The sequence below is a fragment of the Akebia trifoliata genome, chromosome 1 (assembly GCF_017979445.1).
Source record: "Akebia trifoliata isolate Shusen 1 chromosome 1, ASM1797944v1, whole genome shotgun sequence".
NCBI classification, from domain to species: Eukaryota; Viridiplantae; Streptophyta; class Magnoliopsida; order Ranunculales; family Lardizabalaceae; genus Akebia; species Akebia trifoliata.
Genome location: NC_141375.1, coordinates 30652217 through 30675695, shown reverse-complemented (window position 1 = coordinate 30675695; position 23479 = coordinate 30652217). Strand labels below are relative to the sequence as shown.

Genomic DNA, 23479 nt, shown 5'->3' with positions numbered 1-23479 from the left:
TAAAATATCAAAGTTCACTTGTTGAATCATTGGTATAACCGAAAAATAACAAACATGTGGTTGGATTTCTGTCCATATTTTTACTTGGACAAGGAAAAAAGTCAACTTGTCGAATTCCATTACTTATCTTGGAAGAAAATGTTTGTTGGTGGGGTTCATTTAAGCAAAATAACCAAATAGGATTCGTTCACTTAGAGATTTTGACACATCGAAGTCTTATCTGAAAGATTTGCGATTGATTAACCAAATCTTGTTTCTCTATTCAATTATGTCTGAAGCCCCAAAATTTGAGAGTAAGAAATCATCTAAATGTCAATATATATGTAATTTATATAAGATCGTCTAATATAATTTTAATCTTCTTTAAAACCTTACTCTAAATTCTATGAGAAGATGATCCAATATTCGAATGCATCTACCGAGTTAAATGCCTAGAATTAAGATCCTGATTTTATCAAATAAATCATATAAATTAGAACTGTCATCATTCTAAATTTAATCTTGAGTAAATAATTTTTTTATACAACTCATTTTTATTTGCAGTAAGTACATTTGGTTGGTAGTTGAGATGATAAGAGTGCCGTTTGTTTCTCAAATCACATTTTCAAATTTCTATACGTCTATCTACTTAAAAGTGATTATATTTAACTACTGAACATATGCCAAGGTAGTTGGTATGTGCGACCCGCCAAAACAAAAGAAAAAAAGACACATTTGAAACGATAAAAGAAATTATCAAAATATCAAAGATGTTGGATGTCCTACAAGGTTCGTTCTATTTTTTTATTTTATTTTAAGATTTGATGGGATAGCCAATTTGAACCAATGATCTCAAAAAAGAAAATGATTGGATGGTTAAAACTTAAAAGATTAAAAAAAAAACAGTTAGGATCAATTTTTATTTTGGAACAAAAACTGTTCATTACCCATTAGCTTAAAGCCGAATTTATCTGAAAGAGAATGAATAAAAAAACTAATCTCTCACTCAACATCTAATCATCTTGAAAAATAGAAGAAAATTTAAGAGTATTAAATTACCTTTAAGAAACCTATAACTAGAGTTTTTAGCTTCCTTTTCAATATGTTAAAGATAACTATTATAACAATAATATTTAAAGTAAAGCACATCAATCGTAACCAATCCTAAAGAATGAAATCAAGCACTAAAGTTATGTTAAGATCTTATCACCTTATCCCTTTGTAATAAAGAGGAGATTATTTAAGTGCCAAGCTTTAATATCCTCCAAGGGTTTTTATTTTTATAAAGGAGAAAATGACAAAAGGTTAAAGTAGAGATTATGGTGGACGTGGTGGTAATAATTGAGCTCCTTTGATGTTGATTAGTTTATGGATGATGTCTCATACATTGTGGCCTTTCCACTAGTCATGTTTTTATTGGGGGTGCCAGTTCAGTTGGTTAAGTGTCAACCCAAGCCTAAATCCGATGCAATTCAAACTTGGGTTTGAGCTGCTATAGTGACTAACCTCAGTTACAACACCTTAAAATATATATATATATATATATACAGTTCAGTTGGTTAAGTGTCAACCCAAGTCTAAATCCGATGCAATTCAAACTTGGGTTTGAGCTGCTATAGTGACTAACCTCAGTTACAACACCTTAAAATATATATATATATATAATCACGATAATTCCATTATGATTCCCAAGAAAATCCTTTACAACCATTTGGAAAATAGTATTTTACAACCCATCTCAACCATAAGTTTGGTGTTCTATAAAAAATCCTTGTCTAGGATAAAAAATTTAAGAAAATTTAGAAAATTATTAAGAATAATGCTGAAGCGACCTTAAGATTAGACCTCACATCACATAACCTATCGTGAAAGTGTATGGGAATCAAAGATGCTTTCCTTGAAATATGAGTGAAAAAGCATCTACGGTTCATATCCCCTTTCATGTCAAGATGTGCGATATGGGATCCAATCTTAAGGTAACTCCAACATGACTCAATTATAAATAATTATTAAGTGTGTGTTTGGTAACACTTTGAAGTCTGAATGAAAGTGGTCTATTTTTAAAATTCAGATTATAGAAGTTTTATTTCTACTTGTTTTGTTATAGATGCAAAATTCAAAAGTTTTGAATCAGGAATGACAGGATGTTGGATGAAACTTTTGAAGTCTGATTTTTAATTTCTAATTTTCAACCTTCAGACTTTAAAAGTATTATCAAACATAGTGAATTATTTGTGCAAATGACATGCTCTTTAAAGCATAATCCCGTGGATGTTTGCCTCACGTATAGATAGACCTACATGACCAAAGCTTGTTCTTTATCAAGTAAGGAATTTGGGTTGGGCAGGACCCAATTCATTCCTAACTGCTTTATAATCTTTAAATGTAAAAAAGGTTGCAAAGATATATTTTTTTCTTCCTTGTAATGGTTTAGATATATAATAAACCAAAAAAAGTTATAGAAAAGTACCCAAGTAAAGAGATTCATGAAATAAAGTGGCTGATCTTTCACTTTCAATTTCATGAACACTAGTTATTTATGCAAAGTATTCGGATACCTTTGTACTTCAAATTCATGAAGTAATGCTCCACCTGAAGAAAGGAATCACCTCATCCTAGGGAATAGTTCCTTGGGAGATTGACGTGACCTACATATCACAGTCAGCTTTACCCATATTATTCTTTTGTGAGAACTTAAAATTTTGGATGATTAGATAACTATCTCTTCCCTAAACTATTTCTAGCAATGAATGAGGTGACATGTGGTGGGAATTTAAAATCTCATCATGATCTCCATTTCCTCCTAAATAACTCAGCATGTGATCTCCGTCAAATCTCAACTGTAGAGAATCTCTTAGACTACAAAACTAATTGCTCAAACAAAACAAGAAAAGATTGGGAGGTTTTCCTCAGATTCTTTAGTGGATTTGAGTCATCCAACTAAATCTAAATACTGCATATTGTTGGGTTTTCAAAAATTTACTTACTTTGGTCCAGCCATGGTAATATATACTAACCATTGATGAAATATATTAGATATATAAATTTCTTTAATTGAATATCATTTTAAAATAAAAAACAATAATAAGTGTCTAATAGGATTTTAGTGCTAACAAGTAACAACTGCATCATACAACTGAAAGTTGTTTTGGAAGATTATTATTTCTAGGGAAAATTACTCAAAAGGATCTTGGCGGAGGCATTTATTTCCAAATAATCCTTAAGTTTTGAGCGGTAGCTTGATAGGACTTTTAGTAAACCTTTTTTTATTTAATGATTGCTCATTACTGGTGATCTCACCGCTCTTTTTATTTACTGTCAATTTCCCCACATTTTATTATTGTCGAATTCAACACTTTTATTTAGCGTAAAGTTCACAATTTTTACTGTCAAACTCACTGCTATTTACTATCAAGTTCACCACTTTTATTTAAAAAGTGGTGAACTCGACACTGGTAAAACCCACCAAGTTTCAATTTTTGAGTTTTTTCGACTAAATACATGAAAAGACTGACTAAAAACTTGTGATAACGACTTGTTTAGATGATTTCAACCCAAAAGAATCATCCTTGGTCGATTTTCATAAAAAAACTAAGAAAAAAAGTATTTAAAAAAAAAAACCCCAAGTTTTTTACATATATCTTCAAAATGGTTTCTTTCTTCATTCTTATATTTTTTCCGACGGAATGGAGCCTTCAAAACTTGATTGAGATGCAAAAATCAAAATTTTTTTTTATGAAAACGACTAGTTCCAATGGTTAGGGTATTCAATTGTGAGAAATGTGGGAGCTGAGCTCCAGAGACTATTAAGAAATGAAAAGTTTACTAAATGTACTGTTAAGAAACTGCCCAAAACTAATGGACTATTAAGAAAAAAGTTCTTCCACCAGGGTCCTTTAAGTAATTTAACCTTATTTTTATTCATCCACATGAAAGAACACTGATAAATATTGTAGAAAGGAAGAAAGTTCCTTTCGTCTCTTTGCCAGTATTGTTTATCATTCAATGTGCATGCCATGAACATCTACTTTCTTCTGTATCATCTCCTTATATATGTGTGTGTGTGTGTGTGTGTGTGTGTGTGTGTGTATTTTTAACTCATACTTATTATGGGAAGTATAACCAGAATGAGAAAGAATGAAGTTCAAATCAGGAACTATAACTGAAGAATGCAAGGAAGAGATGGTTATGTTGGAAGACCCCAATACAAAGCTTTGGATATAAAAACAGGCACAATGCATCGCTGCTGACACTATCTTTTTAAGTACCAACTGAGAATGAAATATGATGATGCTTCACTGTTTATCTGTCAGTTAACCAGTTTCCCTTAAAATGACTAAACTGGTTCAAATAGTGACCAAGAACACATCAAGACCAATTGGTACGAGTTTTGCATTTGCATGTTAAGGTCAATGTTTACTTCAGAGCATTCAAATATATGGAAATATTTTCTTTTCTACATTCAATTGTGTTACTAATTTGTATTTTATAGGGATGAATTTCATTAGAAGGTGTCGAGTTGACCAGTAAATTACAATTCTATTAACCAGAAACTTTACTGTGCAACACCCCAACTAGTTTATAATTTTCTTCTAAAGTCCCATCCTGACTCCTCTGAATTCTTTTAACATTTTACACCAAGAGTATAACAAACCCAAAATAGAAATAGTAATTTCTTTATTTGACTTCTCTTTGTAAGTCCTAAGGGTCTGTTTGTTACGGTTTTTTGGGCTTTGAGCCAAATTTTTTGGAAAAGCACATTTGTTGATAGTGACTTCTGCTTCAACAGTTTTTGTGGGAGGCTCAAAACTGTGTTTTTGAGAAGCCTTGTTAAGACTGCTTTTGCTTGAGAGCCATTAATAGAAGCCAACACCGAAAATCATATGAGGGCCGAAATGATGATTTCACCCTTCATTCTTCTGAACTCATCGATTAAACAATAAAATCAATTCGACCTGCTTCTGCAACAAACAATATTCTCCCGGACACAGCTTCCCAAACTTCGAGCTTCTTCTTCTCCTAGACATAGAATCCTGAAGCAAAAACTAGAATTTCAAACAAACAGACCCAAAGGTTTCTTTCTTTCGATAATCCTTTTTTTTTTATTTATCGATTTTCTTTCCATAATCCTCAACATACAGCGAATGGAATAAGGCTCCATACCTTGCAATAGCCATCCTTCGAATAGCACCCAAACAGACAAGGAGCACAACCCTCAATCCCAAACAAAGCAAAGAAATGGAGAAGTCTATTTTATTACACTGATGGTTTTTCTTTGCTTTCCTACATTAAGATGAGATGTAGGGTGCCTTCCTACATTATGACGAGATGTAGAGCACCTTGCATGAAGAAAAGAATCACAAATCAATGTGTCTGGTCCAAAGGAGTACTTAACAGTGACCACGAGATGAGAATAGAAAATAACGATGATCTACAGGCCATTACACGTTACCCGTGACAGCAACCATAATCCTCAACATGAAGGTCAAAGACCGTGCTGCCAAAATAACCACTACTTGGTGGTTCTCATTGGCCAAAGATACCCAAATAGGATGACCCTAATCATATGATCTACAAGTTTGGGCCCTTGGAACACAATCACTCGGCCACATTTTGTACAAGAAGATGAACAGGTCAGTGTTTGGCTAAGCAGAAGAGTTATTTTATGCATTTAATACAAACCAAACAAATAATTATCTGACGATTATATTCTATGATTTATCATAGAAGCAACAGGACTTTTAGGATACAGCCCATGAGATATATGGCCCACCAAGTGAAACGTTAAGTACTTAAAGATAATGAGTTAGAAAGTCACCTGTAAGGTATAAGCCCTTGTGCCATCAACATTTAACAGAATATTAGTACTAATATTTTGCACGTCCAAGACAGTCTATACATGTCCTGGCCATCGCTTCAAAAAGGCAGTCTTTCAGTAAAGTTGCGCAATTTTCTGCAATGAATCTGTTCCAATATTTTATATCTGCCATCATTCACATTGATTTACATATTTGTAATCCCATTCTCTTCATGGAATCCTAGTTGAAAATTAATTTTATGCATGATTGATTTCATTTTTATAAAAGAGAAAATAATGATTACTGTTGAACCAGCTCAAAAGTTATCCAACATTGGAGTATAAACTCACGTGCAGAACAATCGACCAGAGAAACCAAGACAACACTTCTTATAACATATAGTCAAAAAAGGTAATATGAATAATATAGCTGGTAAAGTCTATGGACCGAGTTACTGATCTCACTAAAAACAGATGAATAAATAAATAAAAATTCAGGGAAACAGAGAGAGATTCTATTACACCGCTACCTCTAAGGTATGCTCTTCTTTTTCCTTCTCTTCTTCCTCTCCAGAGACAACAAGCTTTCCCTCTGTAAATTCACAGGCCTGAATGGGGACGCCGAGCTGCCTTTGCAGTTTTTTCACCACAAACACCTCCGACTCCTCACATATGGTGACCACGCTACCCTTCCGGCCTAGTCGACCTGTCCTGCCAGCCCTATGAGCATAGTGAACAGAGTCAGTAGGCAGACCAAGATTAACCACAAGATCACATTCTGCAACATCCAACCCTCTAGCAGAAAGCTCGTTTGTAACCAACACTCTCACATCCCCACCCTTGAATTTCTTCAGAGTCGTCGCCCTCGCAAGCTTGCCAAGATCCCCGTGCAGCTCTGCAGCCTTCATCCCACGGGCCTCAAGCTTGAAAACAGTATCCTTTAACCGTTTGTTGTGATTCATGAATGCAATAACAGACTTGGCATCGAGCGCATAGACACATCTTCTTAAGGTGTCAATCTTGTGTTGCAATTTAGTTACGCAGTAATAGTGCTTTAAGACTGGAGGCAAGCTCTCTACTGTTCCTTCACTAGTGGAACTTGAAGTTGGACTTGATAATGAAACTGGTCCCGAAGCCGGGACCGACTCAAGTGGGAGGACGCTTTTGGCTCGAACAAGAAGCGGATCACATCCCCAACTCCTAGCCGCCCTTATCACTGAAAAAGGAACGGTCGCGGACACCATGATGGTCTGACGCTCAGCACGCCTAGCTATTGGACCCCGTGCACTGCTGAACATGTTAGCAGTAGACTTCCTCCCCACATGTTCTAATATCCTATGTATGTCCTCACGAAAATTGAAGGAAAGTAACTCATCGACTTCATCCAAGACAAGGAAACGACACCCATGTGTGTGAAGCTTCCCTGCAGCACTAATCTCCGCAATCCGTCCAGGTGTCCCGACAACAATGGCGGGCTTATTTTTCTTCAAAGCTTCTTCTTGCCTTGATCGGTTCGCACCCCCGACAAGCTGCTGGACCACCTTTTTATTTTCGGGTCCCAATAATTTCTCAAACTCTCTGACAATCTGCATTCCTAGTTCCCTTGAAGGGGCCACTATCACTGCTTCGATACCCATTTTCTTATCGGGTTCTGCTGCACCAGGAAGTCTCTCCTTCAGTGGAGTGACTTCAGCAAGTATGGGGAGGAGATATGCTAATGTTTTTCCTGAACCTGTGTATGACTGAATTACAACATCATGATTCTTTGAAATGGTTGGAATTGCTGTGGACTGTACATCGGTAGGAACAGTAAGGCCCACCCTGTCTAATCGCTCGATCAACCAAGACGGGAGACCAAGCTCGGAAAACGTCTTGGCAGCAAATGGTGCAGCCTCTATTTCTAGTGGAGCTTTCACCCCAACTGCCTTAAGTCCACTACTTCTATTTGGTTTTGCTCTAGTTGTAGCTGGAGCCGCAAAAGTTGAATTTGGATGCTCGAGTTTATTGGGTTTATCCTCTTTTGAGAATTCACGTTCACAACCAAATCCAAGGCTTGCAAGAGTAAGGGGCCCATTTTGACGATCAACACGACTCTGGAACTGTACACTGGTATGGATTCTGGCTGTCTTAGAGACCCAATAGAACTTTCTGAAGGGTAGAGAATGTCCAACAAAGGGAAATAACCGTGTTGTGAGTGATGTAAGCATGTTTTGTTGGGTTTGCCCAACTAGTAATTCCATAACCTGCTCATACGAGCTTTGTGACGTACAACAAAGAAATCAATGGCTGCTAATCAACACCAACTCACGCTGCAATTTCACTGGCAAAAGAAAAACAAATAATGATCCAGGTTTCAACAGTAATGCATGCACATACATTTATACATAAGAGATGCATAAAATGATCCCGTTACTACCATGGTTTAAATTATCGGAATGTATTGGCCGATATGTATTGGCATTGGCTGAGACCGACATGAAACATTAAATGTTTTGATGTATTGGGTATGCATCAGAATGTATCGGTTTGCATCAAATGCATTGGCCGATACTGTCTCAGTTTTTTCATTAACCGAAACATTCAATCGATACGAAATTTTAAACCTTGGTTACTACCAACTTAAAATTATAATGTAACACACAGCTGTGGAGCTAGGAAGGGGTCTGTCGGGGGAGTTGCCCCCACTCAATTTTTTGGTTGGGGTAAAAGCCCCTTAAATTTTGTTGATAATGTGATACACCCGTGTTATTACATGTGTTGCCCCCATAACCCTCACCCCTTCAATTTTTTGCCCACTCCCCACTACGTTTTGAAGAATATTTGAGGTGCTCACTAGTGTTTTCAAACTGTTGCTATGCCACTTTAACCTTTTTTTTTTCCCTCCCCTTATGTTTTGGTAAATATTTGAGGCACTCCACTTGTGATTTAAAACTGCTAACATACTCAGTTTCACCTTTTTTTCCCCCTCATTCTCAATTGTTTTGGGTGATTTGAACACCTTTCTATCAGATAGATTAAAATTTGATAGACACTACTTTTTTAAAACTGGTGACATCGCCCCTTGATTTGGATTTCTCTCATTGACTAATGGGAAATAACATAAATTCCATTTTCTTCAAACTCTAACAGAAAAACCCTTGAATTTTCTCCACAGAAACCAATCATCTTCAAGCACTTCAACCTTACTATAACCTATAATTTGCCCCCGCCATGAAAAAATTATGGCTCCGCCTCTGGATTGTCCAAAAATATGACTTGGGCTAAGAGTAAGACAACTCTTTGACCGAAAATCAACTTCAATGAATGATTTTAACTATCTAGTAAATAGAATCTATCTTATAGTGCTTCCCTTCTGGTTCTGACGTTCCCAACGAGGTACTAAAATATAATTTTTATAAAACTAAATCTGAGCAAATAAAAATACAAAACCGAACCAAAAAAAAAAATTGATTTTTATCACATATATAACAACCTTCATAGATTAACCAATATTGAGTAGCAATCAAGCGTTTCATGAGATGAGCTAATAACCAAACCCTAAACAATCCCCTATTAACATCATTTCTCAGAGCTTCTATAACATTAGAAGCATCACTTTCAATGAGAACTGAATTAAACCCTAATTTTTTTTTATCTAAACCCCAAAAATACATAAATCATACCACAATATATATCTAGAAAAGCAATAATCATTCATCTAAGCTCTATAACAAGTCACAACTCACAAATACAAAAGTTCAGGTAAAATAGGGCACGGAAACACAATAAAAACTAAAAACTCGCAATCTACAAGAATTTGAAGAAAAACCCTAGGCCAGGCTTGTTAGAATCTTTTGCCAAAAAAAAAAAACCATATATCTAATAATCTTCATCACCAAAAAAATACATGTTCGTCAACATTACCTCTGAAACGTTTGCAGAGATTTAATAAAAATCTCACAAAAAGTGTTTGAAGAGGCGAGCGAGCAGGAGAGAGAAAAAAATGTCCGAGGAGGAGAGCGAGAGAGACAGAGAGTAGCGGCTCAGTATCATTATAGCTCTTCGAGTGGTCGAAGTCGCGCGCGACTTTCCCATGTAAAGCCAAAATGTATTGGCCAAGTATTGGTGTGTCAAAATGGGTACCCATTTACTGATTCCTTTCTATTAGAAAGGATTAGACTTTTATGGAATCGAATACTCGGAACCAATATATATTTAAATTATACATAATTTAAGATTTTGCTAGATTTTAAAATTAATATATATTATATAAATTTTTTTAATTTTTTGTAAAAACTATGTATTAGAACTTAAAATGGATCCTCTTATAATAGTTTATTACTTTTGAAGAGGATGAATTTTATTTTATTTTTTTTCAAAATCATTAACTTAGATATTTAGAAGAAGAAATTATAATTAAATTAATACTTTGTAGATAATATGTTAATTTAAAAAAAAAAAATTTATAATGATTTGAAATATTTTTTCTCATTCAATTATTAAGAATCAAAACTGACGCCTACCCATGATTTTTTGGCAATTCCAATTCCACTTATTTAGTTCTGGAATTGGAACCGACAAGAGCCAATACTAACCTCTTGACCTTTGCCTAACCTTAGGACTTCAAGCAAAAAAACATGATGATTTAAGAGAAGTGGAAGATGATAAATGAAATTTTCAATTGAAGGATTAAGGATTCTCTAAAGAGGTGCTGAGGTGATATTGAAAATGATAAATGAAGAAAATAGCAATTCATACGATCTTGGATGCACACGCAATACCATTTTTCAAAGAATCACATTACTCGTACATTAATCGGACAAAATAACAAGAACCATAAACTCATTCTATTATGGTGAGAGAAATGGTTGTTCTTCCAAGATTTTGTCCAAAAAGTAAATGTACATTAAAATTACCAAGAAAAAAGTATTAGTATTTCGTGAAATACTATTTTGGTGTGCAAGTAGACCATCAAAGAATAATCAAGTCTTCTTACCATCTTCAAGCTTTCCAGCTTAAGCTCTCTGGTGGAGGGATGGACATTACATTCAAGGCCCTTACATCTCAAAGAATAAACTTCATTAGCTCCATTTCATTCTCATTACCTCCAATATTATTTATCTCAACTTCTATGAGGTGACTTCATACATAATCAAGAGGAAGAATAGCCAAACAGGATATTGAATAATCCACAACCGTCGGTCGAAACTGGAAATAAGAAAAAAAATACAAATGTTAGAATCTAATAAATCGAAAAATTATTCCTACTATATTCATTGACCATGGTTCATAATGATGTAAAGAAGGCTACTAGGGAGAGAAGTAGTTGAGTACCTTGAGGTTGATGTTGAGGGGACCCAAATCAATTGTAAGAATCTCTAGATGGGCTGATAGTCTGAGCAATCCAATTAAAATCTTTGTATAACTCATCGATGTTTTTCTTGCTTTCATTTTCAAATGTTTGAGATCATTCAGCGGTGGAAGCGAAGTCTCTAGTAATTCCTCGGAAATAAATATATTCTTCTCAAATCACAAGGCAAAGAGTAAAATGGTTAATATTGAAAAGAGATTAAGGTAGCAGACCCTACTGTAACAGTTCATGATTATGCTTAAAGAATCAGGATCGAGAACGGTGTCCCGTTCCCATGGCATAGGAATGGTGTCTAGATGGCATGTTTTAATAGGAGTTTAAGACACATTGGACCCTTAACCAAGCCATTTTTTATAATATACGCATCCCAACGTGTTTATTCTCCAATAAACACATGGAAGCAGATCCTCTATAGCATACCGATGAGAAGGTATTTTATTATAAAATCATGTTTTATCTAGATAATAAATATTTAAATTTTAAAAATATTAATTATTTTCATTAAAATATATAAAATCTCGGTTGTGTTAGACGAGTTATACTTACTTTCAAAATATCATCCAAGTCAACTCGTTTATCTTGCGAGATATTGAATATGTGAGACACCCTGTCTATCTATCTCGTGCATGGATGATACTAAGATGACTCAGACAAGCCATCTCGGACAAGATTTAAAACCATGTTTGGTTCTAGAGGACACATGGGGTACCTATACCCGTTGATATCTTTAGTTGACATTGACGTACCCTTGGTTCTAGAGCTATGGGTATGTCTAATTTGGCATAACAAGTGTAATGACTTTCTGACCCATGCCTCTTACACTCTCATCATAGAACCATAGATCATTTCCCTTGCGATATGCATAATCATAAATTTTTTTCTTATGTATCCCAAGGCAAATGATCTATGGTTCTGTGATGGTGTAAGGGGGCATGTGTCAGCGAGGGGCATCACATTATCAAGACTCTAATAACAAATCTCTTCTAATTCTTTAAATTTAAATTTTTTTAAAAAATGTAACAAGAGGGGAGGAATTGTTTTGACATACCTCAGCAGTCTCACTAACCATTGTTAAAACTCTGGCATGATTAAACTTCCGAAGAAGATTCCTCAATTTATAAGATTGAAACCACTCTGCTGAAGTAAAATCAAGCTTGGCTTCAAGCATGCAAGAAGTGTTCATTTCAGAGACTTCCACAATAGGCCCAACAAACTCAAAGTATTCAAGATCTGGACCATTGATCTGAACCTCCTCCAGGCATAAGCAATGCCACACCTCCAAACTCTTAAGTTTTTCACTGAAAACCGTAAGTTTTTTCAACCTTCTACATAAAACCAACTTCAAATTCTTAAGGAGACAACATTTCGACATCAGTAAATGAACCTTTTCATCCGCAATTCGGATATTAGTCAGTGATAGAGTTTTGAGACTTCTTAAATTTGAATCAAATGGCTTGATTTCCAGCATGAAGTTCTTACTGCACGAGGATTTTAACAACCGCAAATTCGGAGCATAAATCTTGAATTTCTCTAAATTTTCGCATAAATCGATTGTAATGGATCTAATGCTTTATTATGACCCTTGAGAGATTTCAATTTTTGACAATCTCTTAAGTTTAAGACCTCTAGGACGAAACAACTAGTGACCACATGACATAACATCTCATCTGTGACACAAACTTGCATTAATACAAGAGTCTTGAGAGACACAAGATTTATGATACTGAAATCCATTATTTTGCAATATTTCAACCGTAATGAAGTTATCGATCGAGATATAAATACACAGTGAGGCAGTTGATACCATTTATTGAAGTTTCTATTCCCCCAAAGAAAATCATCTTTGTTGAATAAGAGGTCGAGTACCCGAACCTTATCCACGGCTATGCAATCTATCCATCTATTAAGCCTTGAAGAGAGACCTCGTCAATAAGCCAGAGGGAGTCGTAGTGTAGAGAAATTCAAAAACTTTGAATGTCTAGACAATTATGGAGCAGCAACATTTGATCAACAAAATTTATGAATTGTGATCGATCGTTAAAATGGTCCTGGTCAAAATCTAATGTGTGGGTAAACGTCCATATGTACCTCCATCTTTTGGAGACTATGCACATCGATATCGTTTCTCTTGTTGGAAGGAAAGATATGATTTGATGTAAAAGCTCGTCGGGAAGATTACCAATGTGATCATCATCATTGAAGATTTCTGTTTTTTGTTTCTGCCCAGCAAGCACATCATCCATGGCTTCTCTCACCAAATACAAAATTTGAAGGTAGAAGAAGGCCCACTCGTAGATTGGCTAATGTTTAAAGGGACGTGAAAGTTTCAATTTTAGTAGAATCCTTGTGCGAGCATAGTTGGAGTTGGGACTCCTGATAAGATAAACTTCGTTTGAAGTGTTTTTCTTATTTATTTTAAGAGAGCTACTATTGGCACTCAACTTGTACTTATTACACTCCAATTAAAAATAAAGAATGTATTTTTCCCAAAACATGTGCAACTTATGTCCTAATTCCGTTTTATGTACACTGTTCGTTTTAATTCCCAAAACATGCTTTTCCGGTGTCTCTTTTATATAATCACATAAATTACCAACGAGATCACTAATAAGGAAAAATCACTTGTATTTTATCAAGGAATTCGTAGATGATAAAAGTGACGAATTCAATGTAAGAGCATATTTTGGTAATAAAAATGAATAATGTATCAAAACCGGAAATTTTTCATATTCAACACGAAAAGGAGATTCACCCTAAAGAAAATAAGTGAATAGTTGAGAATAAGTAAAAGTTAGGGTGCCAGTAGAAGCTCTCTACTTTTTTTTGTTTTTTTTTTCCTTCCTGGTATTAGGATTTAATAGGAATCTAATCATAATTGTTAAAATTGTTTGAAAATGTATTAAAATGTAGAGATTATAATTTGAGCCAAACCTTTGTAATGTTTGAAGGGTGTGTTTTAATCTTTAAGTAGGGTGTGATAAATAGTTTAAGAAATTGAGGTGTTATGAGTAAAATTTGGGGTGCCTATATTAGCTCTCCTTTTTTCTTTTTCTTTTTTTCTGTCATCCAAGAGACGCGTGTGTTTATGAGAAAATGTTTTCTATGAGAAATCAATTTCTATGATTTTATTAACAGCAAACCCAACATGAGTGTTACATTTAGAATGAAGCTTACATTTTCTTGTCCCTTTTTGTGGTTTGATTAAACAAATTGAGATGGCATTTTAAGTGCATGGGAACCATTAAATGCTTTTCATCGAGATACGATTGAAAAAGCATCTATAATTCCTATCCACTTTCACATCACTCCAGCACGACTCTTTTAAGAATGTTTCTTACGGGTTTTAAGGATTCATGAGAATTGAAACTTCATTGGTTGGCATAAGATCTCAAGAGACTTTCTAATTTTTATTTACGTTTATGTAGCGTGAGAGTTCAATTTTAGTAGAAATAGAATCCTCGTATGAGTTTGATTCTCATAAACTTCGTTTGAAGTTAATATTTAAATCTTTATCTCATTCTTGTTAAATTGTAAAACCAAGCCCAGTCTGTTATCTATGGGCCTTATTAAGTCATTTTGAAACCCAAAGAACGTTACAAAAACGGTCCAAATCGAGACCCATTCTGACAGGTCGTAAGGGCCCATTAGGCTAGATTTGCCATTAATTCCCTTATTTCCGGCCGGCCATAAAATCATCTACACCTTCAATTTTTCCTAGGGATGCGTGAGATTATTTATGGAAATGAAGTCCTTTAAGGATACGAACGAGGACAAATTTTCATGTTCTTAGGTTACTAGCTGACAAAAGCATGATGAAGTGCTTCTAAATTTTGCGCTTTTATAGAGTTAAAAACGAATTAGTTGGACCCACTTGGGTCCACGATCATAACCGTTGATTAGTGGACCATCCTTTTGATGGAATATCTCTTAAATTGATCAACTCGTGTACAAGGCGAACTTGTAATTATTTACTTTTAAATACAAGCAATTTAGAGTTCAAGTTGAAATAGGAAATTGTTTTTGGTTGGTTTCTATTTAGTAAGAGGAGCGGACAAATAAGGTTATATAAAATTTACTATAGAAATCATCGTTGGTTTCTTGTGAAACTCGAGAATGAACAATGAAGAATTGAAGAAATAAAACTGCCCATGTTATGTTAATCTGCAACTAAGCCAAGCCCTTGAACAAAGGCTGCAACATGGAGGACCTCCCTTGCGATCTCGTCTTCAACATCTTTGCGAGATTACCATAAAGTCGCTTCTCCAATTCAGGTCTGTATCTAAATTTTGGTCCAAAGTAATCGATGACCCATCACTTGCTGACATGCACATAAGTTTAACCAACGAAGGACCAGGGCTTTTACTTCTTGTTCATCGGCCGAGTTTTGACTCCATAAGTTTGTATTTTGTTAAAGAAGTGGGAGGAAAAGTCAAAGCAAGCAACAATGCGATTGCTGAGTTAGCGATTTCTCGTAGGTATACTTTGGAGGGGACGTGCAACGGCTTGATTTGTTTTACTAAGCATGGAGATATGAAGAACATCTTTGTATGCAATCCCCTTAAAGGAGAAGCCATGGTTCTACCACCCATACCTATCGGAACTCACTTGCCTTGTAGACAAATATATGGATTGGGTTTCAGTCCTTCAACAAGGGAATATAAAGTTCTTCGAGTTTCTATTGATTATGATTTCCATTCCAAGATATTCACATTGGGTACCAAATCATGGAGAGATATTTCAAGTGTGCCTTCTTATCCAATCTATGGAAAAGCTGTATTTGCCAATGGTGCCCTGCACTGGAAGATTGATACTCAACTTGCTTACAGAACGGAGAATTGTCTCATCTCATTTAATGTAGGGAAAGAGGAATTTGATACAATAAATCTTCCCGAAGCGAGCTCAAGATGGACAGCTATGATTGATCTAATTGAGTTAAAAGGGTGTCTGGCTGTGGTGGATTGTTCATTCAGCACACATATTGAGATATGGGTTCTGAAGGATCACGTCGAGAAACTATGGGTCAAAGAATACAGTATCAGAATGAAAGCATTGGATGGAAGGTCAGATAACAGACACATCAAAGTCATTGGCCTCTGGGAACGGGGTCAAATCTTTCTCAGTTCAAACGACAACGCCTTCTATTCTTACGATCCAAAGACTGATGAGCTAAAGTATGTCCATATTTCAGGTCTTGACCCTGATACCACCATATCAGAAGTCTGTGGTCACACAGGGAGCCTCGTGTCACTTAAGGCTTATGACTACGAGCATAAAGAGGGTTTCTTGACTCACTAACGACCCATAAATTGCATCAGAGAGCATGGTTGAATCAAATCTCTATGACCCATGAGGAACAATAATGAAGTCATCCTTAGTTTGTCTTCTTAAGGTTTGTCATCCTTAGATGGGGATGTTGTTGCTGCTTTGGTGGTCTAATATTATACATTCCATATACTCATGGTAGTATAGTTTTTTTTTTATAAGACTCATGGTAGTATAGTAAGTTTTGGGAGATCTTTCATATATTTTTTTTATAGGAAAGTTTTGGGAAATATCTCTTGTATGGAACATTAAGGTTTGAGAACTTCAGCCTAAAATGGTTTGAGTGACTGACAATGTTTAACAATCAAGTCTTTCCACTGATAAGTACTTATCTTTTGTATGTTCAAAATCTAAGTTAAACACCATGAATCTGGTCCAAGTTAAACACCATGAATTTGGTCATGTCTCATATAGATGAGGATTGTTGGTCCACGCCCAACAGGAACCTTAAGACAGTGGGTACACCTCAGATGTTCTTTCTTTCTACTGTGCATCCCAGTTCTGAAGATGGGCTTGCAGAGACTAGTTTTACTTTGAACATGGTTTCGATGTTTGTCTCCCCTAATTGTAGGGCATATATTTATTTGCATGCAGGAACCAAGTTGGTATATGGAGTATGGCTCCAAGTTCAAACCGAAACTAATTACAAAGAATATAAAATAAAAGGAAAATTGCAAGGAAATCATTGACAATAGAATTAATCAATCAAATAAACTAAATAATATCTTTCAACATGTGGCAATTCCTCAATCCTCCATGAAACAAGGGCATCTTTTCATGATAGAGATATTACAATGAGGCAAAAAGAAACAACCTGCGTAGTTCATGGATAGTAAAATAATGTATATACATGAACAAATCGATGCATAGTTTATTGGATAAAGAACATATACCGATACGCATGCATGGTTGTAGCAACAGATGTAACATATCTTGCCAAAGTTAATTAAGCCACCGATTGAACTCTTAACAATCAGGGCTGTTTCCTCTTAAACGCTCCAACACATGCTTCTCACCAGTGAGGTACTCAACCAACCCTTCAAAGTGGCAAAGGCAAGTAAGATTTAGAAATCTAGAAGGAAAAAAACCCTTGATGCATTTCAGGTGATTGATGGTCTTTCAACCATGCATTTGATGGCCTTTCATCATGCACACCCCACCTACCACACATATATCCCCTGTTATCACCCCAAATGGGTAAGGGTTTAATTTTTTGCACCACTAACACATAAATGCTTCTAGTGAATTGACCGGGTTCATGTCTTTGGTATCAGAGCAAACACCATGTCTCGGATTCAGACCTCGAAAGCGACGGCCTTAGGAAAGGTCTACCTAGGTGACCAAAAAAGAAGGATACTAGATTGAAAGCTACCACAAAGTAGGCACCGATGGTGTCAATAGAAGGGGAGACCAAAGGAAAGGTCTACCTGGGGGATCGAAAGAAGGGCACCAAAGTGAAAGCCGCCACAGCGTGGCCACCACGGTTATCGGCTGTGGAGTGCAGTGGTGTGTTAAGACCCCAAATAGATGAGGCCTTAACTTTTTGCACAACTAACACATAGGTTCTTTTGGTGTATTGATTGGTTTTTTTTCATCCCCAATTAAGATTTAAATGGAATCAAAATTTTGATGTCCAAAGCAAATAGTTCTTACCATTGGTGTAATCACGACAATCATGTCGGCCAACCTTCAAATCCATTTTCCACCCTTTATTGAATCTTTGGACTCTCTCTATACAATCCTCATTGGAAAAGCCAACACACCAGCATTTATTTTTTGGCAACTTTGCCAGATTCCTCGTAAGAACAGCTCCTAATAAAGCAGTATGGACAACATATATATTATAAAGTAAGAAATACCATTAGTGTGATGATTCGGATAAACTAATGTAAACATTGCTATGATCAACAAAACATAAGGTTCTTTCATTCTTTAAAAAGTCATCATCTGTCTTGCAAATGAAGTTATTTTTTACAGTAATTTTTTTTTTCCTGATATCCAGGTGAGTTTGACTAAAAATTGAGGTAAGCTTTCATTTTTTATCGTCTGTTTGAATGTAGAATTGTGTCAGGTATGACAATATTCTCATCTCTAATGAACAAACACCATCTCCCTTTATGATGTCTGTCCGAAGTTCAAACAGCCTTTGGAATAAGTTTGAGTCAAAGGGTCCATGACACTGAAACATTTCAATTTAAAGTCAGATTCCGAGTTCGAGTCAGATGTATTTTCAAGCTTGATTTGCAGCTTCACATAATATACATGCTTAAAGAATAATAAACTAACATTATTTACTCATCTTGAAAGCATTAGAAAGCCAAAAAATAGGTTCACCTGGCACTCCTCTACCAGATAAGGCTGCTAATGCTACATAAATGTTCTCAGGATCTTGAGGTTGAAAGTCGAAAACAAAGGCCTACAAAGGAAAAGTTTTATCTCTTATCACAAAAAGAGAAGACTATCTGTAGAACAGAAAGTCAGAAAGATGATAAGGACTTAAATTTGACAGACCTTCAACTTAAGATGCTCCACACTGTATCTTATACGATATATCATATTTCTTTATCATCTAGAGAACCAATAAATACAAAAATTAGGAGTTTTCTTCAACATAACCTGAAAACAGGTTGTTAAATTTAGATGCCAAGGTATTTCTCGATCTCCTTGGATAGGAATTTTTTTTACCCAATTTGATAATGGAAATATTGAAAATCTTTTCATTGAAACCATATAAAATGATATAATAAACAACATGAAGAAAAAAAAAAAAAACGCCTAACTAAGCCATCAAAATCCAAATATATCTATATATATATATTGAGTGAGGAAATGGAGTTCATGGCTTTTTTTATTTTGATAAAAATAAATTATCATAATATTATTTTAAGTACTTAAAGTCAATGTGCGGATGCATTGTAACAACAGAGACCTACATTTCTGCTATAACTCAGCACTTGATCAGCTACCACATGCTTCATAGAAATCAACCTTGTTTTTAACTCTCTCACGTTGTTGTCTATTGAGGTCTTTCAAGAGCATTCGCTTCTATAATCTCTTCTCTTGTTCAGCATTGTACATACTCTTAACTATTAAGTTCACAATTTCAACAAAAACCACGCAGAATTGGACTGTATGTACCTTTCAATGTCGGTGGTTGGGAAAGAGAAATATTTCAGGAAATTTTTGAAAAATTATGGAAAATTTAAAACTTGCATGAAAACTAGATGCATATTCATTATGAAAGCTGTGAGTTCCCAAAGGATTATTAAAATTCACATTATTGATAGTGTCATTCAAATGCATAAAACTCTAATAGATTTAATCCATGAATTTTGGATAAGAGCTTTTGAAATGGAAAATCATAACCCAATGTTTAGAAGCCTCTATATCCTAAGAAAAGTAGCTCCCACTCTACCGATGCTAAATAGAAATTTATTATGTTCTGTTTGGCAAACCTCACGCAAAACACATCATAAGTGTCAAGGCAATACAAATATTTATGACTAGAGAAAAAAACGAATTTAACATCACACGAAGGTTCTAAGAACTATTTGATCAATCGATAATCTCCCGTACAATTTCATCAAATAACTCAAGCAGAAACAAAATTGAAAGGGTTTGGAATGGTTTCGAATTCAATTGACCCATGAACTCCAAAAAATTATTGTGTAACTCAAAAATATAACCTTTCTGCTCCATTCTTCAAAGGAAAAAACACAAGACCAATCAAATAGATTTTTTTTTTTTTCCTTTTTGTAATTCAGATCATGGTTCAAAGCCCATCCAAACCAACAGAATTCATATCAAGAGAAAACTAAGAAAACCCATCTGAGAATTTTAGAAGACAAATAATCTCAATAAAATGATCCTAAAATTAGATTCAATTTTTTTGTTGTTATTGAAATTCTTACATATTACACAGTGTTGCACATCAGAAGTTTTTTCCAGGCCTGATCATAATATCAGACCAACGAGAATCACAAATAAAAGTTAAAAATAACAATAACCCATCTAAGAATTATAGAAGAGAAGGAACCCCAACAGAGCTTTGTGTGATTTAAAGGGAAAAAAAATAGTCATGAAGGGCAGATGGGAAGAGCAGAACCTGAGCTTGAGGGGGTAAAGTAGGTTTAATGATGACCATGAAATGCTGCAAATCCCATAGATTGAGAGCATAAGCTGTTGACATCAACATCTGGGCTGGTCCCTTTATCGCTCTTAGAGGCATGGCTGCTACATAGATAGCATCTCTGCCTTGTGGTGCAGCAGCTGTGATAAGCTGAGTCGCCATTTCTCTCCTATGGATCTGTGGACTGGACAGAGCTAAGTTCAGATTTTCTTTCGTGCATTGTTACCCTTTGGGAGAAACATTTTGCTGTCAAATAAGAGCATCTCCAACGCGGTTACCCCATACCCATACCCATACCCATTTATAGGTAATTGATGTTTATGAGTAGCACGTTTGGGTATCCATGGCTCTAACTGTCCTACCCATAAGTATACTAATTGATGTTTAAATCGATTTGAAATTGGTATACTTTCAACTAACAACCTGAATTTTTTCTCTCCGAAAAAGATGGGTCAACTATGTGGAGGACCTATTTTAGGTACTTAATATTCTATGTCCCAAAAAATGATGTGGGATAGGTAGAGCCTTGGAGACATCCATTTTGAACTCCACTACCTAAAATAACAGTTGAGAGGGTGATGTGGACAGGGATAGGCACAACGTTGGAGTTGCTCTAACAACATCAATTTTGATTTTACAATCCAAAGTTTAGACTTTTTTTTTTTTTTTTTTAGTGGGTCACTATAACTCATGTAATAATTTATCAATTAGGCAAAATTAAAAAATAAAAATATAAATCAAAAATCAAAAATAAAAATTAAAAATTAAAAATTAAACAATCTTGAACTTAAATCATCATCTACATCTATAATCAATTCCAATATTTATGTTTTTTTTTTTTTTTTTGTTATTGTTAGCCAAGTAAGGTGGTTGGTAGTCAATGCCAAGGTGGGTTCAACAAGATGTGAATCAATTTGAACATAGGTCATGGGATCAACACTTCATATGCCTTTACCAACTTCTCTAAATTGACACTTTTGAACCATTTCCAATATGGTTCAGCCATCGGATTTCCAAAATAACCTCAAAAGAATTACAACCAAACTTTTTTATGTAAAACATAAGAAAAATCTCTAAAATAATTTTAATATTGAATCTTAGACATATAATAAATGTAAGTCAAATCTTTGTAAAAGTATATTGTTCTTTCTCATGGTAGTCTACCTAGTTACATAAACCTTTTGTTATTACCTACTTCACCAAGTACTTAATATTTGTCGAGCTCTATTTTATTGAGTACCTATTCTTACTTTCTTAGATTTATAAAAACAAAAATTTATTTTTTAAAAAATTACTAAAAACGAATTAAGTTGCTGGACAATCCAACATTTTTGTAATTCGCTGGATTGATCAACGTTTTAATAGCTTGCTTTAACACCTCAACAATTTAGCCTCCATTTAAAATGATGGACTATTCAGCGACTTAAATTGTTTTAGGTAAAAAAATTAATTCTTTTTTGTAAATATTAAAATATTTAACTCCCTTTTAATAAATTTCCCTTTTTCTAATTGATAGACTGATTTTTAATGACATGAGAAACTCAATGATGATGGGATTTAAAGCCTGGATTTATGACATAGTCACCCATAAAACTTACCAACTAAGCTAGGTAACACCTTCCTCTAGAACGAAATTTGTTTTTTGATATGGTAAAAGTAGATATAAACACATGAGTCGTGCTGGAGTAATCTCAAGCTGGAATTTCCTATTGCACTTCTTGACATGAAAGTGTATGGGAACCATAGATGCTTTTCATCAAATTTAACATCAAAAAGTGCCATATAAGATTCCAACTTTAATGATAAAAATTCTTACTCTTCACACCATGAAATTAAATGGAGGAACAAATTCGTTTAACTAATCTCAAATCATTGGAATAATATTGGATGATGATGATGATAATTGGTTGAGGTATGCCTAACCCATGCTACTTACTCAAAATAAGTAAATAAATATATAATTTGATACTCGGGCCATGCATCCCAATTTAGGAGGCAACCTGGCAAGATTGTCAATGTAAATCGTTCATCACATCAACTCATCTAATCCAAGATGATTTGTCTAATACTTTTAAAATATCAGCCAAACTAATAAAATGTAATCGAGTCAATCAGGTTTTATATTTTTTTTATAAATAATTTAATTATTAATTATCTATATGATAAAATATGATTTTGTGACTCAACATTTTGTAATCTACTTCATAATGAAAATACTTATAGTACTAAAACATGTAAATTAATGGATACTTCTTAACCAAGTTAAGTATTCGATTTGTCCATTTCAAACAGACGAGTCAAATTGCACTGGAACGAGACCAGGCCACGTTTCCGGTCTAAAACCATAGTGGGAACGTAAAAGCCAAAAGACTTGCAAGCACAATAAGACAAGAAAACCACTCAATAAAATAAGACATACAGCTAGCAAGAAAATTGAGAGCATGGTAGAAGATGAAAGATAAACTTTAAGAATCATGATAATCTGATTATCTCACGTGGCAAGCTCAATCGATTATCCTGACCTGGCAAGTTTGGGAATCATAGATCTGTGATTCTCGGGATACATCATTGCAATTACCCATTAAAAAGTGTATTTCGAGAGAATTGTGTTTGCTGAGGAGCACAGGTTTTCAAACTTATCAAGTCAGTTAGTCGATTGAGTATGCCACGTGGGGTAATCAGATTATCACGACTCAAAATTTAAATATAAGAATATTATCATAGAAATTATGATAATGAGGTCATTTAATCTTTATTTGTTATGGAATAATGCCTTTCACATTTTCCATAAATTATATGCATTTTATTATTATTATGAATTGTGATAATCTGACCACCCTACATTGCATACTCGATCAATTCTCTCTTGACGTGACAAGTTTAAAAACCGTAGATCTGTAAG

At 34.8% G+C, this 23479-nt stretch overlaps 3 protein-coding genes and 1 long non-coding RNA gene across 4 annotated transcripts; 1 reads left to right on the top strand and 3 right to left on the bottom strand.

The window, feature by feature from the left end:
• Nucleotides 1-6147: 6147 nt before the first annotated feature.
• EMB1586 (P-loop containing nucleoside triphosphate hydrolases superfamily protein) lies at nucleotides 6148-9878 on the bottom strand. The gene is made up of 2 exons (XM_086451076.1): nucleotides 9680-9878; nucleotides 6148-8096 (listed from the first exon to the last, which is right to left on the bottom strand). The coding sequence occupies exon 2, from the start codon at nucleotides 8014-8016 to the stop codon at nucleotides 6295-6297; it is 1722 nt and encodes a 573-aa protein (XP_086307202.1). The 5' UTR covers nucleotides 8017-8096; nucleotides 9680-9878; the 3' UTR covers nucleotides 6148-6294.
• A 702-nt stretch (nucleotides 9879-10580) lies between these two features.
• Nucleotides 10581-12126, bottom strand: LOC147411674 (uncharacterized). Its single transcript, XR_015181871.1, has 2 exons — nucleotides 11090-12126; nucleotides 10581-10963 (listed from the first exon to the last, which is right to left on the bottom strand). It is a non-coding gene; the product is annotated as an uncharacterized LOC147411674 (long non-coding RNA).
• A 3323-nt stretch (nucleotides 12127-15449) lies between these two features.
• LOC147411673 (F-box protein At3g07870-like) lies at nucleotides 15450-16421 on the top strand. Its single transcript, XM_086432303.1, has one exon. It carries the CDS (start codon nucleotides 15450-15452, stop codon nucleotides 16419-16421), a length of 972 nt encoding a protein of 323 aa, XP_086288429.1.
• A 712-nt stretch (nucleotides 16422-17133) lies between these two features.
• Nucleotides 17134-20824, bottom strand: LOC147411672 (PTB domain engulfment adapter). Its single transcript, XM_086451064.1, has 4 exons — nucleotides 20554-20824; nucleotides 18783-18864; nucleotides 18102-18260; nucleotides 17134-17485 (listed from the first exon to the last, which is right to left on the bottom strand). Exons 1-4 carry the CDS (start codon nucleotides 20737-20739, stop codon nucleotides 17415-17417), a joined length of 498 nt encoding a protein of 165 aa, XP_086307190.1. The 5' UTR covers nucleotides 20740-20824; the 3' UTR covers nucleotides 17134-17414.
• Between the last annotated feature and the right edge of the window lie 2655 nt (nucleotides 20825-23479).